The sequence below is a fragment of the Entelurus aequoreus genome, linkage group LG22, assembly GCF_033978785.1.
Source record: "Entelurus aequoreus isolate RoL-2023_Sb linkage group LG22, RoL_Eaeq_v1.1, whole genome shotgun sequence".
NCBI lineage: Eukaryota > Metazoa > Chordata > Actinopteri > Syngnathiformes > Syngnathidae > Entelurus > Entelurus aequoreus.
In genome coordinates, this window is record NC_084752.1 from 27366903 (window position 1) to 27385454 (window position 18552).

Below are 18552 nucleotides of genomic sequence, written 5' to 3' on the forward strand. Positions count from 1 at the left end.
TCAGAAAAAGTGGTGGATCCTGAAGAGGGTCCAAGGTTGAACAAGGGACCTCTTGATCTGCAGTCAAAGGGTCCTCCACTGAGCTACACCCCCTGATAAAGATAATAATTCAATTCGATATAACACAATTTGCATATAAAACATGGCTCAATAAGATTGGAGAAGCTCAGGAAACCATCGGAAAAAGTGGAGGGGGCTCCCAGATTTGAACTGGGGACCTTTTTACCCGCAGTCAAACGCTCCACCACTGAGCAACACGCCTGTCCGATATTACAAATTTTTTTAATTGTACAAATGGCATTTGTGATTTTGAACAACACTAAAATGAGTTGTACAAGTTGAGACTTTGTTCAAAGGGAGTGGAGGAACGTGATGAGGGGGCACCCAGAGTTGAACTGGGGACCTCTTGATCTGCAGTCAAATGCTCTACCACTGAGCTACACCCCCTTTTAAGTATGTTGATTACATTATACAAAACACTTTTTGGGTTTAAAACATTGCTGAAGTAATTTGTATAAAATAAGAAAACACTCGGAAGAAGTAGAGGACTCTGATTACGGGGTGGCACCCAGAGCTGGACTCGGGACTTCTTGATCTGCAGTGAAATGCTCTACCCATGAGCTACACCACCTGGCAATGTTGCAGATTTGTCTGTAGAAAACATGCTTGGGGTTTAAAAAATTGCTCAAGAATTATTATTTTTTAAAGCTCAGAAAAAGTGGTGGACCCTAAAGAGGGGGCACCCAGAGTTGAACTGGGGACCTCTTGATCTGCAGTCAAATGCTCTACCACTGAGCTACACCCCCTGTCAAGCATAGTAATTCAATTATACATAACACGATTTGCGTATAAAACACGGCTCAATAAAATTGGAAAAGCTCAGGAAACCATCGGAAAAAGTGGAGCACTCTGATGAGGGGGCGCCCAGAGTTCAATTGGGGACCTTTTTACCTGCAGTCAAATGCTCTACCAGTGAGCTGCAAACACTGTCCAAAAACCTTGTTTCATCGTAAAAAATATGTTTTAGGTTTTGAACATTGCTCATTAAAACGTGTATATATTGGAATTGACCACAAAAGGTAAAGAGGAAAACTTATAAAACTAACTACATTTGAAGTGGACACTTCTTGTTCTGCAGTCAAATGTTCTACCAGTGAGCAACACACCTGTCTGATATTACAAATGTGTTCAATTGTACAAATAGCATTTGTGGTTTTGCACAACACTAATGAGAGTCGTATAAGTTGAGACTTTGTTCACAGAAGGTGAAGGAACCTGTTGAGGGGGCACCCAGAGTTGAACTGGGGACCTGTTGATCTGCAGTCAAATGCTCTACCAGTGAGCTACACCCCCTTTTGTGCATGTTGATTCTATTGTAAAACACTTTTTGGGTTTAAAACATTGCTCAAGAAAATTGTAGAAGAACAAAAAATGCTCAGAAGAAGTAAGGGACTCTGATTAGGGGGTGGGGCCCAGAGCTGAACTCGGGACTTCTTGATCTGCAGTCAAATGCTCTACCAATGAGCTACACCACCTGGCAATGTTGCAAATTTGTTTGTACAAAATATGCTTGGGGTTTCAAAAATAGAAGAATATTTTTAAAGCTCAGAAAAAGTGGTGGATCCTGAAGAGGGTCCAGAGTTGAACTAGGGACCTCTCGATCTGCAGTCAAAGGGTCCTCCACTGAGCTACACCCCCTGATAAAGATATAAATTCAATTAGACATAACACGATTTGCGTATAAAACATGGCTCAATAAAATTGGAGAAGCTCAGGAAACCATCGGAAAAAGTGGAGCACTCAGACCGCCAGAGTTGAATTGGGGACCTTTTTATCTGTAGTGAAATGCTCTACCAGTGAGCTGCAAACACAATCCAAAAACCTTGTTTCATCATACAAAATATGTTTTAGGTTTTGAACATTGCTTTTTAAAACTTGTATGTATTGGTATCGACCACAAAAGGACAAAAGGAAAACTTATGAGAGTAACCAGAAATGAAGTAGAGACTTCTTGTTCGGCAGTCAAACGCTCCACCACTGAGCAACACGCCTGTCCGATATTACAAATGTGTTTAATTGTACAAATGGCATTTGTGATTTTGAACAACCCTAAAAAGAGTTGTACAAGTTGATACTTTGTTCAAAGGTAGTGGAGGAACCTGATGAGGGGGCGCCCAGAGTTGAACTGGGGACCTCTTGATCTGCAGTCAAATGCTCTACCACTGAGCTACACCCCCTGTTAAACATAGTAATTCAATTTTACATAACACGATTTGCGTATAAAACATGGCTCAATAAAATTGGAGAAGCTCAGGAAACCATCGGAAAAAGTGGAGCACTCTGATGAGGGGGCGCCTAGAGTTGAATTGGGGACCTTTTTACCTGCAGTCAAATGCTCTACCAGTGAGCTGCAAACCCTGCCCAAAAACCTTGTTTCATCGTACAAATTATGTTTTAGGTTTTGAACATTGCTCATTAAAACATGTATATATTGGAATTGACCACAAAAGGTAAAGAGGAAAACTAACTACATTTGAAGTGGACACTTCTTGTTCTGCAGTCAAATGTTCTACCAGTGAGCAACACACCTGTCTGATATTACAAATATGTTCAATTGTACAAATAGCATTTGTGGTTTTGCACAACGCTAATGAGAGACTGATGAGGGGAAAAAGTGTAGGACTCTGATGAGGGGGCGCCCAGATTTGAACTGGGGACCTTCTTACCCGCAGTCAAACGCTCCACCACTGAGCAACACGCCTATCCGATATTACAAATTTGTTTAATTGTACAAATGGCATTTGTGATTTTGAACAACACTAAAATGAGTTGTACAAGTTGAGACTTTGTTCAAAGGGAGTGGAGGAACCTGATGAGGGGGCACCCAGAGTTGAACTGGGGACCTCTTGATCTGCAGTCAAATGCTCTACCACTGAGCTACACCCCCTTTTAAGTATGTTGATTACATTATACAAAACACTTTTTGGGTTTAAAACATTGCTCAAGTAATTTGTATAAAATTAGAAAACACTTGTAAGAAGTAGAGGACTCTGATTAGGGGGTGGCAACCAGAGCTGGAGTCAGGACTTCTTGATCCGCAGTGAAATGCTCTACCAATGAGCTACACCACCTGGCAATGTTGCAGATTTGTCTGTAGAAAACATGCTTGGGGTTTAAAAAATTGCTCAAGAATTATTTTTTTTTAAAGCTCAGAAAAAGTGGTGGACCCTAAAGAGGGGGCACCCAGAGTTGAACTGGGGACCTCTTGATCTGCAGTCAAATGCTCTACCACTGAGCTACACCCCCTGTCAAGCATAGTAATGCAATTATACATAACACGATTTGCGTATAAAACACGGCTCAATAAAATTGGAAAAGCTCAGGAAACCATCGGAAAAAGTGGACACCTGTCTGATATTACAAATGTGTTCAATTGTACAAATAGCATTTGTGGTTTTGCACAACGCTAATGAGAGTCATATAAGTTGAGACTTTGTTCACAGAAGGTGAAGGAACCTGTTGAGGAGGCACCCAGAGTTGAACTGGGGACCTGTTGATCTGCAGTCAAATGCTCTACCACTGAGCTACACCCCCTTTTGTGTATGTTGATTCTATTGTAAAACACTTTTTGGGTTTAAAACATTGCTCAAGAAAATTGTAGAAGAACAAAAAACGCTCAGAAGAAGTAAGGGACTCTGATTAGGGGGTGGGGCCCGGAGCTGAACTCGGGACTTCTTGATCTGCAGTCAAATGCTCTACCAATGAGCTACACCACCTGGCAATGTTGCCAATTTGTTTGTACAAAATATGCTTGGGGTTTCAAAAATAGAAGAATATTTTTAAAGCTCAGAAAAAGTGGTGGATCCTGAAGAGGGTCCAGAGTTGAACTAGGGACCTCTTGATCTGCAGTCAAAGGGTCCTCCACTGAGCTACACCCCCTGATAAAGATATAAATTCAATCAGACATAACACGATTTGCGTATAAAACATGGCTCAATAAAATTGGAGAAGCTCAGGAAACCATCGGAAAAAGTGGAGCACTCAGATGAGGGGGCGCCAGAGTTGAATTGGAGACCTTTTTTTTGTAGTGAAATGCTCTACCAGTGAGCTGCAAACACAATCCAAAAACCTTGTTTCATCATACAAAATATGTTTTAGGTTTTGAACATTGCTTTTTAAAACTTGTATGTATTGGTATCGACCACAAAAGGACAAAAGGAAAACTTATGAGAGTAACCAGAAATGAAGTAGAGACTTCTTGTTCGGCAGTCAAACGATCCACCACTGAGCAACACGCCTGTCCGATATTACAAATTTGTTTAATTGTACAAATGGCATTTGTGATTTTGAACAACACTAAAAAGAGTTGTACAAGTTGATACTTTGTTCAAAGGAAGTGGAGGAACCTGATGAGGGGGCGCCCAGAGTTGAACTGGGGACCTCTTGATCTGCAGTCAAATGCTCTACCACTGAGCTACACCCCCTGTTAAACATAGTAATTCAATTTTACATAACACGATTTGCGTATAAAACATGGCTCAATAAAATTGGAGAAGCTCAGGAAACCATCGGAAAAAGTGGCGCACTCTGATGAGGGGGCGCCTAGAGTTGAATTGGGGACCTTTTTACCTGCAGTCAAATGATCTACCAGTGAGCTGCAAACCCTGTCCAAAAACCTCGTTTCATCGTACAAATTATTTTTTAGGTTTTGAACATCAGCTCATTAAAACATGTATATATTGGAATTGACCACAAAAGGTAAAGAGGAAAACTAACTGCATTTGAAGTGGACACTGCTTGTTCTGCAGTCAAATGTTCCACCAGTGAGCAACACACCTGCCTGATATTACAAATGTGTTCAATTGTACAAATAGCATTTGTGGTTTTGCACAACGCTAATGAGAGTCATATAAGTTGAGTCTTGGTTCACAGAAGGTGAAGGAACCTGATAAGGGGGCACCCAGAGTTGAACTGGGGACCTGTTGATCTGCAGTCGAATGCTCTACCACTGAGCTACACCCCCTTTTAAGTATGTTGATTCTATTATAAAAACACTTTTTGGTTTTAAAACATTGCTCAAAAAAAAAGTAGAAGAACAAAAAATGCTCAGAAGAAGTAGGGGATTCTGATTAGGGGGTGGCGCCCAGAGCTGAACTCGGGACTTCTTGATCTGCAGTCAAATGCTCTACCAATGAGCTACACCACCTAGCAATGTTGCAAATTTGTTTGTACAAAATATGCTTGGGGTTGAAAAAATTGCTCAAGAAAATTTTTAAAACTCAGAAAAAGTGGTGGATCTTGAAGAGGGTCCAGAGTTGAACTAGGGACCTCTTGATCTGCAGTCAAAGGGTCCTCCACTGAGCTACACCCCTGATAAAGATAATAATTCAATTAGACATAACACAATTTGGGTATAAAACATGGCTCAATAAGATTGGAGAAGCTCAGGAAACCATCGGAAAAAGTGGAGGACTCTGATGAGGGGGCGCCCAGATTTGAACTGGGGACCTTTTTACCCGCAGTCAAACGCTCCACCACTGAGCAACACGCCTGTCCGATATTACAAATTTGTTTAATGTACAAATGGAATTTGTGATTTTGATTAACACTAAAAAGAGTTGTACAAGTTGAGACTTTGTTCAAAGGAAATGGAGGGACCTGATGAGGGGGCACCCAGAGCTGAACTGGGGACCTCTTGATCTGCAGTCAAATGCTCTACCACTGAGCTACACCCCCTGTTAAGTAAGCTGATTCCATTATACAAAGCACTTTTTGGGTTTAAAACATTGCTCAAGTAATTTGTAGAAAATCCGAAAACACTCGGAAGAAGTAGAGGACTCTGATTAGGGGGTGGCACCCAGAGCTGGACTCGGGACTTCTTGATCTGCAGTGAAATGCTCTACCAATGAGCTACACCACCTGGCAATGTTGTAGATTTCTCTGTAGAAAACATGCTTGGGGTTTAAAAAATTGCTCAAGAATTATATTTTTTAAAGCTCAGAAAAAGTGGCAGACCCTGAAGAGGGGACACCCAGAGTTGAACTGGGGACCTCTTGATCTGCGGTCAAATGCTCTACCACTGAGCTACACCTCCTGTTAAGCAGAGTAATTCAATTATACATAACACGATTTGCGTATAAAACACGGCTCAATAAAATTGGAGAAGCTCAGGAAACCATCGGAAAAAGTGGAGCACTCTGATGAGGGGGCGCCCAGAGTTGAATTGGGGACCTTTTTACCTGCAGTCAAATGCTCTACCAGTGAGCTGCAAACCCTGTCCAAAAATCTTGTTTCATCGTACAAATTATGTTTTAGGTTTTGAACATTGCTCATTAAAACATGTATATATTGGAATCGACCACAAAAGGTAAAGAGGAAAACTAACGACATTTGAAGTGGACACTTCTTGTTCTGCAGTCAAATGTTCTACCAGTGAGCAACACACCTGTCTGATATTACAAATGTGTTCAATTGTACAAATAGCATGTGTGGTTTTGCACAACGCTAATGAGAGTCATATAAGTTGAGTCTTTGTTCACAGAAGGTGAAGGAACCTGATGAGGGGGCACCCAGAGTTGAACTGGGGACCTGTTGATCTGCAGTCAAATGCTCTACCACTGAGCTACACCCCCTTTTAAGTATGTTGATTCTATTATAAAAACACTTTATGGGTTTAAAACATTGTTAAAAAAAAAATTAGAAGAACAAAAAATGCTCAGAAGAAGTAAGGGATTCTGATTAGGGGGTGGCGCCCAGAGCTGAACTCGGGACTTCTTGATCTGCAGTCAAATGCTCTACCAATGAGCTACGCCACCTAGCAATGTTGCAAATTTGTTTGTACAAAATATGCTTGGGGTTTAAAAAATTGCTCAAGAAAATTTTTAAAACTCAGAAAAAGTGGTGGATCCTGAAGAGGGTCCAGAGTTGAACTAGGGACCTCTTGATCTGCAGTCAAAGGGTCCTCCACTGAGCTACACCCCTGATAAAGATAGTAATTCAATTAGACATAACACAATTTGGGTATAAAACATGGCTCAATAAGATTGGAGAAGCTCAGGAAACCATCGGAAAAAGTGGAGGACTCTGATGAGGGGCGCCCAGATTTGAACTGGGGACCCTTTTACCCGCAGTCAAACACTCCACCACTGAGCAACACGACTGTCCGATATTACAAATTTGTTTAATGTACAAATGGAATTTGTGATTTTGATTAACACTTAAAAGAGTTGTACAAGTTGTGACTTTGTTCAAAGGAAATGGAGGAACCTGATGAGGGGGCGCCCAGAGTTGAACTGGGGACCTCTTGATCTGCAGTCAAATGCTCTACCACTGAGCTACACCCGCTTTTAAGTAAGCTGATTCCATTATACAAAGCACTTTTTGGGTTTAAAACATTGCTCAAGTAATTTGTAGAAAATCCGAAAACACTCGGAAGAAGTAGAGGACTCTGATTAGGGGGTGGCACCCAGAGCTGGACTCAGGACTTCTTGATCTGCAGTGAAATGCTCTACCAATGAGCTACACCACCTGGCAATGTTGCAGATTTCTCTGTAGAAAACATGCTTGGGGTTTAAAAAATTGCTCAAGAATTATGTTTTTTAAAGCTCAGAAAAAGTGGCAGACTCTGAAGAGGGGACACCCAGAGTTGAACTGGGGACCTCTTGATCTGCAGTCAAATGCTCTACCACTGAGCTACACCTCCTGTTAAGCAGAGTAATTCAATTATACATAACACGATTTGCGAATAAAACACGGCTCAATAAAATTGGAGAAGCTCAGGAAAACATCGGAAAAAGTGGAGCACTCTGATGAGGGGGCGCCCAGAGTTGAATTGGGGACCTTTTTACCTGCAGTCAAATGCTCTACTAGTGAGCTGCAAACCCTGTCCAAAAATCTTGTTTCATCGTACAAATTATGTTTTAGGTTTTGAACATTGCTCATTAAAACATGTATATATTGGAATTGACCACAAAAGGTAAAGAGGAAAACTTATAAAACTAACGACATTTGAAGTGGACACTTCTTGTTCTGCAGTCAAATGTTCTACCAGTGAGCAACACACCTGTCTGATATTACAAATATGTTGAGTTGAGTTGAGTTGAGTTTGAGTTTATTTGGAACATGCAAGCATACAACATGATACATCACAATTTCCAGTTTCTCTTTTCAACATGTTCGAAAAGGAGTAGGAAGAAGCAGAGCTTATTTAATCCTACCCCTTTTCTTTACATAACAGTTGCTAAAACTTTTTGTTCACTTCCTGTTCTTAATTTATTCACAATAAACTCCATAAGTAATCACAATAAAAATAAATAAATAAATAATAGTAAGAATTTAATAATAATAATTGGTGAAGTAAGTCATATTTCATATGATGAGATAAGTAAGATTACTTTAAGAATGATTGAATGAATGGATGAAATACATTGAGAATGTTTGTCATGGTTCTTCTTCTTTGTACTTTGTAAACACTTTAAGTTTGAAGAGTTTCTTGAAGTGGATCATATTAGTACATTGTTTGATTGCTTTGCTTAATCCATTCCATAATTTAATTCCACATATTGATATACTGAAGGTCTTAAGTGTTGTACGTGCAAACAAATGTTTTAAGTTACGTTTTTCTCTAAGATTATATTTCTCCTCTTTTTTTGAGAAGAATTGTTGTATATTCTTGGGTAGCAGGTTATAGTTTGCTTTGTGCATAATTTTAGCTGTTTGCAAATTCACTATGTCGTGGAATTTCAGTATTTTTGATTCAATAAATAAAGGGTTTGTATGTTCTCTATATCCAACATGATGTATTATTCTAACTGATCTTTTTTGTAACACCGTTAATGAATGAAGTGTACTTTTGTAATTATTTCCCCATATTTCTACACAGTAGCTCAGATATGGTAACACTAGTGAGCAGTAGAGAATATGAAGGGATTTTTGGTCTAGAACATGTTTTGCTTTATTCATTATTGACGTGTTTCTTGCAACTTTATGTTGTATATTTTTTACGTGAGATTTCCAGTTCAATTTATCATCAATCATTATACCTAGAAATTTGGTTTCGTTTACTCTTTCAATTTCTATTCCGTCTATTTGTATTTGTGTTTGACTTTCTCTTCTACTATTACCAAATAGCATTATTTTAGTTTTACTAAGATTCAACGATAGTCTGTTTTTGTCAAACCATCTTTTTAATTTGTTAATTTCTTCTGTTATTATTTGTATTATCTCCTGTGTGTTCTCTCCTGAACAAAACGCTGTTGTATCATCCGCAAATAATACTAACTTTAAATCTTTTGTAACTTTACAAATGTCATTTATATAGAGATTGAATAATTTAGGTCCTAGTATTGATCCCTGAGGTACACCACAGGATATATTTAGCGTTGTAGACGTGTGTTCGCCTAGCTTCACGTATTGTTTCCTGTTCGTTAGATAACTTCTTATCCAGTTTAAGACTAACCCTCTGATGCCATATCGTTCTAGTTTTTTGATTAAAATATTGTGATTAATTGTGTCAAATGCTTTAGTTAGATCCATAAAAACTGCTGCCGCACATTTTTTACTATCTATTGCATTGGTAATTTCTTCTGTAATTTCAATTAAAGCCATTGAAGTTGAAACATTAGCTCTGTATCCATATTGGTTCTCTTCGAGTATTCTATTTTTATTTATGAAACTTTCTAATCTGTTATTGAACAGTTTTTCAATGATTTTAGAAAATTGTGGAAGTAGAGAAACAGGTCTATAATTTGTAAATTGATGTTTGTCTCCAGTCTTATAAATTGGTGCAACTTTAGCTATTTTCATTTTGTTTGGGAATGTACCTGTTTGAAATGATAGGTTACTAATATACATTAAAGGCCTACTGAAATGAAATTTTTTTATTTAAACGGGGATAGCAGATCTATTCTATGTGTCATACTTGATCATTTCGCGATATTGCCATATTTTTGCTGAAAGGATTTAGAATAGAAAAACGACGATAAAGATAGCAACTTTTGGTATCTGACAAAAAAAAGCCTTGCCCCTACCGGAAGTAGCGTGACGTGGACAATTGAACATATCCGCAAAGCTCCCTATTGTTTGCAATGATGGCCGCCAGATCTGAGAGCGATTCTGACCGAGATAGCGACGATTTCTCCATTAATTTGAGCGAGGATGAAAGATTTGTGGATGAGGAAAGTGCAAGTGAAGGACTAGTGGGGAGTGGAAGCGATTCAGATAGGGAAGAAGCTGTGAGAGGGATAGAGCCATATCGCTTTGAACCCGACGCTGATGAAGACGGTCAGGAGGACGCTGCTGCTATTGATGCTGGAGGAGCACACGACATAGATCGCCTTGAGAATACAGAATGGTAATATGTTATTTATTTATAGACTAGTTTTAGTTTGTGGCCTAGTCTTGCACTGTTACTGTTAGTGTTACAACTTACACCCCAGGCCTATCTATACACTAAGTATCTATCATTGACACAATGTGTTACTGTTAGTGTTACAACTTACACCCCAGGCCTATCTATACACTAAGTATCTATCATTGACACAATGTCAAACCTAATTAATTACCCATTATTTCTATGGGCCACAGCTCCATATACCGGCAATACTAAAAATATGCATGCAGATTAATAAGATCCACAACAAGACAATGATAATATTAATTATTCCACATGTTTGCAGATTGCAGGTGTCAATAATATGAATTGATTTACAAGTATTATGAACATTTCTATTTCCAGGTGTACATGTCAAAACTGTGTGAACATGGAGACAGTGGCTGAGTGTGTCTGCTGTAGTGAAATAGAGGCAGTGACCAGAACGATGGAGGAGGAGGGGGTGAAGACGTGCATCATAGACCACCATGGCTTTCCATCTGTGTGTCTGGATGAATGGGTGCTGCAGACAGCGTATAACGCCTACAAACAGCAATATGGCATGCTGCAGCAACAGCAAAATGAGTGAGGCACTAATAAGTTTAAATAATTCTTTATTCTATCAACCTTTGGAAGATAAGTCAGAATGAGCACTTTCTTATCTTATTCTTATTCTGTGAAATGTACTGTGCTACAATGCACATGACATTATATATCATAGAAGTATTACATAGATGGACCGTAGATGTCAACAATATTTACAATTTACTGCAACAGTAAATGACAAATGAATAGAATGCATGACAATGTCTTTTGAATCTCAGAGAACAGTGAGTCACTGTGTATCCATGTCCGGATAATAACAGCTGCCATCATTTGCTACTTGCAGGCGGAGACGACACACAGCCTATCGACAGTTTGTCCGCTTCTGCTGGGGATATCTGGGAAAGGACATAAGGGTGGTACTACCAGCTTGTGTAGTACATAAGATTAGGACAACATTCCCATCGATGGACTACACGGGGTTCCAAGACGTGCAGTGACTGCAACAGAATCTACATGGCCACTGTACTTAATCAATAAAATCAATCAATCAATCAATCAGTCAATCAATCAATGTTTATTTATATAGCACTAAATCACAAGTGTCTCAAAGGGCCGCACAAGCCACAACGACATCCTCGGTACAGAGCCCACACACGGGCAAGGAAAACTCACCCCAGTAGGACGTCGATGTGAATGACTATGAGAAACCTTGGAGAGGACCGCATATGTGGGTAACCCCCCCCCTCTAGGGGAGACCGAAAGCAATGGATGTCGAGTGGGTCTAACATATTAGTGAGGGTCCAGTGGAGCCAGCAGGAGGCCACCCCGAGCGGAGACGGGTCAGCAGCGCAGATGTCCCCAACCGATGCACAGGCGAGCGGTATACCCCGGGTCCCAACTCTGGACAGCCAGCACTTTATCCATGGTCACCGGAATAACCCCTCCACGTGGGGGGGGGGCAGAGGAGAAAAGAAAAGAAACGGCAGATCAACTGGTCTAAAAAGGGGGTCTATTTAAAGGCTAGAGTATACAAATGAGTTTTAAGATGGGACTTAAATGCTTCTACTGAGGTAGCATCTCTAACTGTTACCGGGAGGGCATTTCACACTTACCGAAGCGACTCCTGTGCTTGGCGATGGCTTCCTCCTTGTCTGGCTTCTCCAGTTCATCGCAGAGGAAGGGAGGCACATCCACAGTGACGCTGAGTGGTGTTCTCTCGTCAGGGGTCTGTCTGCAGCCAGCAACAACCTCCCTGATCAAGTCATCTACGTAGCCTGCAAAATACAATTGTACATGTTCCTGCTCACAACATAATATACTCATGGAGAGTGAAACTTGACAGTATTATTATCATGATACAAAGTGTCAAGTGTTTACATGTTTTGTGTCCTCTACACTTACGGTATGTTGGCTCTGTCGCGATTTTCTTGACCACATGGCCCCCTGCTTTATACTTCGGGTAGCGTACTGCATAGCGCTCAGCACCCGCTTGTGTAGTGGCTATAGGGCGGCTCGAATTTTCGTTCCAGTGCAGCCCAGCAAGCAGGTTCCTAGGTGTGGTAACAGAATAATGTAATAATTAGTACTAAAGTATGGCACACACTAGTGACACTTAGATTAGTGTGGAAACATACCTGCACAGCATTCCGATGTATGAGAAGACATACATTTTCGGTGCGAACTGTATAAGATAAAAGACACTTTATTCAGTCATGCGTCCATACAATGTGTGTGTAAATTTATAAATTGTTTGTAAATTTGAATACAAATGTTTGTGTATTAAACTGTTAATAGTCAGCTATTAAAGCTTGATCTCCTGCAGTAATGAAGCTGTTTTGTTTTCAATGTTAACACCACGCCAGAATTGTTTGCAATCTTTCTCACCAAGATGCCAGCCACTATGTTGGACCTCCAACATTCTCTTGCTTACACTGACTGTATCAAGGCTTCATTTAGTATGCTCTAGTATTTTGCTCCCTGGCCACCAAAGTCCTAGTGGCAGGTGGTAACCACCGACACCACCTACAGGCGATCAGTCTAATTCTCACCTGTATGACAAGGCTATGGAACGCCTCCACCTTGGAAGTCTGGTGTTCACCCGACAGCATGGCGATATCTTTTAGCAGGGACTTGTTGTTGACCACCTCCTCCAGTTTCACTGCTGAGCGTGAACCTAAACATAAATTTAAAATAGAACAACGTTTCTACAAAAATGTTCCAGTCAACTTAAACTGGTTATTTACTTACAAGTTTATCTGAATTTTTTGACTTTCAAAAGATGTGCAGGAAAATACTGCTAGTCCCTCACTGCTTTCGGGCAACTTATTTGCCTACTCACTTTGTTTGAGCCATTTCTTTTGCCGTTGCAGTTGTCCATGAGTACAAATTGGGAAGAGGTCGCCATGGTCCTTGTGGATGTTCTGAATGTGTCGCTCCACAGACTTCCACTTGGCAACCAGAAGTTCCCCCTCTCCAGGCGGTGTAGACACTGCTGCCCAGTAGAGGTGGTTGATTATACTTTGCACCCAGGGCTTCAGGTCTTCACAGTCCTTATGCTTGGCGATGGCCTTCAGTTTCTTTCCGATGGCTACAAACAGAAAAAAACAGAAATTTGTGGATTAAATACAATATCGCATTCATCTGATCACTGATATGTACACACTACTTCACAACTTGTCATGCATACAAATAATCCAACTAACATTTTGCAACATGCCAGATGTCATAGCAGTGCCGTGTATTGGGCATGTTTTCACGAATCCATTTAGCGATCTGTCTGTGTCTGTCTGTCACCAGCACCCCGACATCCAGGTCCCAGCTGATCAGCAGTTCCACCATCCTCTTCAGTCCTTCCATCTCCATATGGTAGCTGCCAAGACATTCGTTGCTCTGAAATATATATAACAGAAAAGGAATGAGCAAAGAAAAAAATGAAAAAGGGGCTTAGTATACATTGAAATGGTTAATGTTATTAGACAAATTTACTAGGATAATTCTGGAAAATCCCTTATCTGCTTATTGTGTTACTAGTGTTTTAGTGAGATTATATGGTCGTACCTGTACAACCTGAAGGTCGAGAACCACATTGGCCACAAGCTCCATTGTGGTGTAGGTACCGAACTTGGCGCTGTGTCCCGGACTGTCTGCTCGCCCATCACCACCAAGGACGAGGGGTCGGCCTTCCACCTGCAGCATGGTGAGGTGCGTCCGTTGCTGTTCCTCCCACACCTTTTTGATGGCTGGCTGCAGGATGAGCTCCTGGTGGTTGAAAAATGTCCTCTTCACATACGTGACCACTCCGATGCTGTTCAGCACTTGCAACACCTTGCCAGAAGATGCCCCAGCGAAGAGGATGCCAGCAGACAGCAGGATGTTGCCCGCGGCATAAGGGCCAATGTTTGGCTGGCTGCTCCAACTACTCCTCTGGTCACATGATGCACATTGAAGAGTCATGGTCAGCTGTGTACCGTTCGAATCCCAAGAAGGGCTTATGTCCTGGCTGCCACAGACTGGACAGTGACACCACTTGACGAGACTCTGGAGGCACGACTCAAAGATGATGTACTTCGGTTCCTTGTGGCAGCCCTCTTCATGCATCTGGTGAGTACATGGGCGATCTGGCGACCCGTCAGATTGACACGGATCCGATGTCGTTGACTCACTCGGCACATAGCTGTCATCGGAAGAACCACCAACAAAAGGCGCAGTGGGACTTGATGCTGGTCCTTCATCAAACAATGCAGGAGGTGGTCGTAGCTTGGCTTGCATTCCAGACACACCTGGAGCTGCTATGTTAGTCTGCATCTCGGGGCTGTCAGATGGAGCTGCTACACTTGACAATGGGACTTCACTAACCCTGGCCGGCCGAGCTCTAACCCTCTCGAGGATATCTGGGGTCACCTGGTGTCCTAGCAATAAAATCAAGCACAAGTTGTTTTATATAATCTGTTAAAATTAAACTAGAATCACATAATAATTATTGTCTTTGAATCACCTAATTTATCTGTCTACTCTACTCTGCACAGGCAGCGTGCAATGTGTACTGTGATGTGCAGAATCATGTTCGTCACCGAAATAGACATACCCTTTGATCTATGATGTATTTTCCCTGTTTGGGTGCTCTTGCTACTGGTCATTGCTGTTGGTGCTGTCCCAATCGGTACCCAGTCCGTCTGGCATCCTTGTTCTCTTGTATTTCCCTGGAAATGGAGAAACAGCTACATGTAATATGGATACCTCATTTACATTAATTATGAATACTTTTGGATTGGGCTTGAACTGTAATCCATTTGAACATTGATTAGGAAAACAAATCGAACCTGATCTTGATCGCCCTCCTCATCAGGCAAATCTAGTGCCATTGCCATTGGTTCATCCACCGCATCCGCCACTGATGCCGTAGTCGTACTGTCCATGATCTGATCTATTGTCTGTAAATGTACAAATGTACAATACTTTATATTATTGTCTATTGTAATCTATTGACAGTATTGACACTATTGACAGTAATGTCAGTAAATGTACGATACTTTATACTGCAGAAGAACTTGACTAGAACTTGAAGCAATAATTATATGTAGACTATTTTATTGTTAATTTATTTCATTGTTCATGGAGTAGTCCAGTGGTTCTCAAATGGGGGTACGCATACCCTTGGGGATACTTGAAGGTATGCCAAGGGGTACGAGAGATTTTTTTTTAAATATTATAAAAATAGCAACAATTCAAAAATCCTTTATAAATATATTTATTGAATAATACTTCAACAAAATAAATGTTTAGAATTAAGTTCATGAATCCAGATGGATCTCTATTACAATCCCCAAAGAGGGCACTTTAAGTTGATGATTACTTCTATGTGTACAAAATATTATTTATAATTGAATCACTTGTTTATTTTTCAACAAGTTTTTAGTTATTTTTATATCTTTTTTTCCAAATAGTTCAAGAAAGACCACTACAAATTAGCAATATCTTGCACTGTTATACAATTTAATAAATCAGAAACTGATGACATAGTGCTGTATTTTTTTTCTTTTTTTCAACCAAAAATGCTTTGCTCTGATTAGGGGGTACTTGAATTAAAAAAATGTTCACAGGGGAAAATCACTGAAAAAAGGTTGAGAACCACTGGAGTAGTCTATGACTGTGTGTGTTAGTTTTGGTTGATTGATTGAGACTTTTATTAGTAGGTTGCACAGTGAAGTACATATTCCGTACAATTGACCACTAAATGGTACCACCCCAATAAGTTTTTCAACTTGTTTAAGTCGGGGTCCACTTAAATTGATTCATGATACAGATATATACTATCATATATATACTATCATCATAATACAGTCATCACACAAGATAATCACATTGAATTATTTACATTATTTACAATCCGGGGTGTGGAGGTGGGGGGGTTTCAACAATTGAGAACAAAGAAATGGATATTGGAACAGTGTAGTCTGACTATGAAAACTGGATATCAAGATTCTTACCCTCTTCCTTTCCCTTTTGGCAAATGCAGACCTCATGTGCCCAGTCTGTCCGCTTGTGGAGGGGGTCGGGTGCTCCGGACTTGTCCGTGGTCTATCGAAAATAGTTGGCTTCGCACCTTTCTTCAGCACGAGTCGACGAGTGCTGATTCCCATTTCTGCCATTCGCAAGGGACCCTCTTCGAAACATGATCTTTCGAAATGTTCGCTGCATAATACACTGTACTTCGTATGTGTCGTCCAATCCAACCGTGTTCGCTTGACTTCTTTGTTCCATAGTAAAGCTTGGCCGCCATCTTTTGGGAAAAGAAACAATGAAACACCGGTTGTGTTTTGGTTTGTGTTGCTACATCCAGCAGCAACACACCGCTTCCCTACAACTCTCTTTTTTGCAGTCTCCATTGTTAATTGAACAAATTTCCAAAAGATTCACCAACACAGATGTCCTGAATACTGTGGAAATTAGCGATTAAAACAGAGCTGTTTAAATTGGGAGGGACCTATTCCAAGATGACGCGTTCAACTGCCTTCGTCACGCGCATACGTCATCATACCGCGACGTTTCAGCCGGATATTTCCCGGGAAATTTTAAATGTCACTTTATAAGTTAACCCGGCCGTATTGGCATGTGTTGCAATGTTAAGATTTCATCATTGATATATAAACTATCAGACTGCGTGGTCGGTAGTAGTGGGTTTCAGTAGGCCTTTAATGGTCCTGAGATCTCTTCTATAACCTTTTTTATCATTTCCATATCAATTCCATTACAATCAGTTGAAGTCTTAGATTTACATTTTTTCACGATTGTAACTATTTCCTCCTGTGTCACATTACTGAGGAACATGGAGTTGGGATTTCGCTCTATGGTATCATTATAGTCCTCAATCGGAACTGGGTCTGGAATCCTTTCTTCCAATTTTGGTCCAATATTTACAAAATAATTATTGAAGCTTTCAACTACTTCCTTTATGTTGTCATTTTTTTTATTTTCATCTAAAAAGTATTGAGGGTAGTCCCTCTTAGTTCCATTTTTAATAATGCTATTGAGGATGCCCCATGTTGCTCTCATATTATTTTTGTTCCTGTCCAATAATTCACTGTAATATTCTTTTCTACATGATCGTAGTATGTCTGTTAACTTGTTTTTATACTTTTTGTACTTAATTTCTGCCTCTATAGTTTTTTGTGCTATAAATGTTCTATATAGTGTATTCTTCTTCTTACAAGCATTTTTTAATCCTTTTGTCATCCATGGTTGATTATTCTTTCTCTGCTTGTTACTGAGTTGTATCCATGGACAATGTTTGTCATAAAGTATTATGAACTTGTTTAAGAAATGTTCATATGCTTCATCAACCTCTTTTTCATTATACACATTGTCCCAATCTTGCTTTTGTAGTTCAATTTTGAAGGCAGTCATCCTCTTCTCTGTGCATAGTCTTCGAAATGTCCTTTTGTCTTCCATGTTCTTCTTGTAGTTTCCATCATATATTGTAAAAACTGGCAGATGATCACTAACGTCGGTTATAAGTAGACCACTTGTAGTGTTATTATCAAAATCATTGGTAAAAATATTATCAATAAGCGTGGCACATTGTCCTGTGATTCTGCTTGGCTTTGTGATTTTAGGATATAGACTGATGCTGTACATTGTATCAATGAAGTCATCAATAGACTTTTGCTCGTTGGGGTTCAATAAGTCAATATTAAAGTCACCACATAAGAACATTATTCTTTGACCATTGTCCATGTAAGTTGCCTTGATCCATTCTTCAAATGTTTCTATACTTGACTTAGGTGATCTATATATACAACTGATGAATATGTTTTTGCTTTTTTCCTGACATATTTCAATGGTTATACATTCTAAGATATTATCTATGGCAAATGACATGTTTTTTACCACTTTGTAGTTCAGGTTCTTCATCACGTACACAGCTACTCCTCCTCCATTTTTGTTGGTTCTGTTGATGTAGTTTAGTTCAAATCCCTCCAGATCAAAATCTATTCCTTTTTTTATCATCAATCCATGTTTCTGTGACAGCAATCACTTTGAATGGTTCGTTGATGTGTTCCAAAAAGTTCTTAATGTTGTTGTAATTTGCATACAAGCTTCTACTATTAAAATGAATAATTGACAATTTGTTGTCACAT

At 40.0% G+C, this 18552-nt stretch overlaps 1 protein-coding gene and 7 non-coding genes across 8 annotated transcripts; all 8 read right to left on the reverse strand.

The window, feature by feature from the left end:
• Positions 1-375: 375 nt before the first annotated feature.
• trnac-gca (transfer RNA cysteine (anticodon GCA)) lies at positions 376-447 on the reverse strand. Its single transcript has one exon. It is a non-coding gene; the product is annotated as a tRNA-Cys (tRNA).
• A 287-nt stretch (positions 448-734) lies between these two features.
• On the reverse strand, positions 735-806 carry trnac-gca (transfer RNA cysteine (anticodon GCA)). The gene has a single exon. It is a non-coding gene; the product is annotated as a tRNA-Cys (tRNA).
• Positions 807-2165: 1359 nt separating this feature from the next.
• On the reverse strand, positions 2166-2237 carry trnac-gca (transfer RNA cysteine (anticodon GCA)). Its single transcript has one exon. It is a non-coding gene; the product is annotated as a tRNA-Cys (tRNA).
• A 638-nt stretch (positions 2238-2875) lies between these two features.
• trnac-gca (transfer RNA cysteine (anticodon GCA)) lies at positions 2876-2947 on the reverse strand. The gene has a single exon. It is a non-coding gene; the product is annotated as a tRNA-Cys (tRNA).
• Positions 2948-3234: 287 nt separating this feature from the next.
• On the reverse strand, positions 3235-3306 carry trnac-gca (transfer RNA cysteine (anticodon GCA)). The gene has a single exon. It is a non-coding gene; the product is annotated as a tRNA-Cys (tRNA).
• Positions 3307-4412: 1106 nt separating this feature from the next.
• trnac-gca (transfer RNA cysteine (anticodon GCA)) lies at positions 4413-4484 on the reverse strand. The gene has a single exon. It is a non-coding gene; the product is annotated as a tRNA-Cys (tRNA).
• Positions 4485-7272: 2788 nt separating this feature from the next.
• Positions 7273-7344, reverse strand: trnac-gca (transfer RNA cysteine (anticodon GCA)). The gene has a single exon. It is a non-coding gene; the product is annotated as a tRNA-Cys (tRNA).
• Positions 7345-11506: 4162 nt separating this feature from the next.
• LOC133639381 (uncharacterized) lies at positions 11507-16662 on the reverse strand. The gene is made up of 10 exons (XM_062032647.1): positions 16402-16662; positions 15235-15345; positions 15000-15114; positions 13973-14823; positions 13618-13804; positions 13254-13502; positions 12964-13088; positions 12550-12596; positions 12317-12465; positions 11507-12189 (listed from the first exon to the last, which is right to left on the reverse strand). Exons 1-10 carry the CDS (start codon positions 16561-16563, stop codon positions 12002-12004), a joined length of 2184 nt encoding a protein of 727 aa, XP_061888631.1. The 5' UTR covers positions 16564-16662; the 3' UTR covers positions 11507-12001.
• Between the last annotated feature and the right edge of the window lie 1890 nt (positions 16663-18552).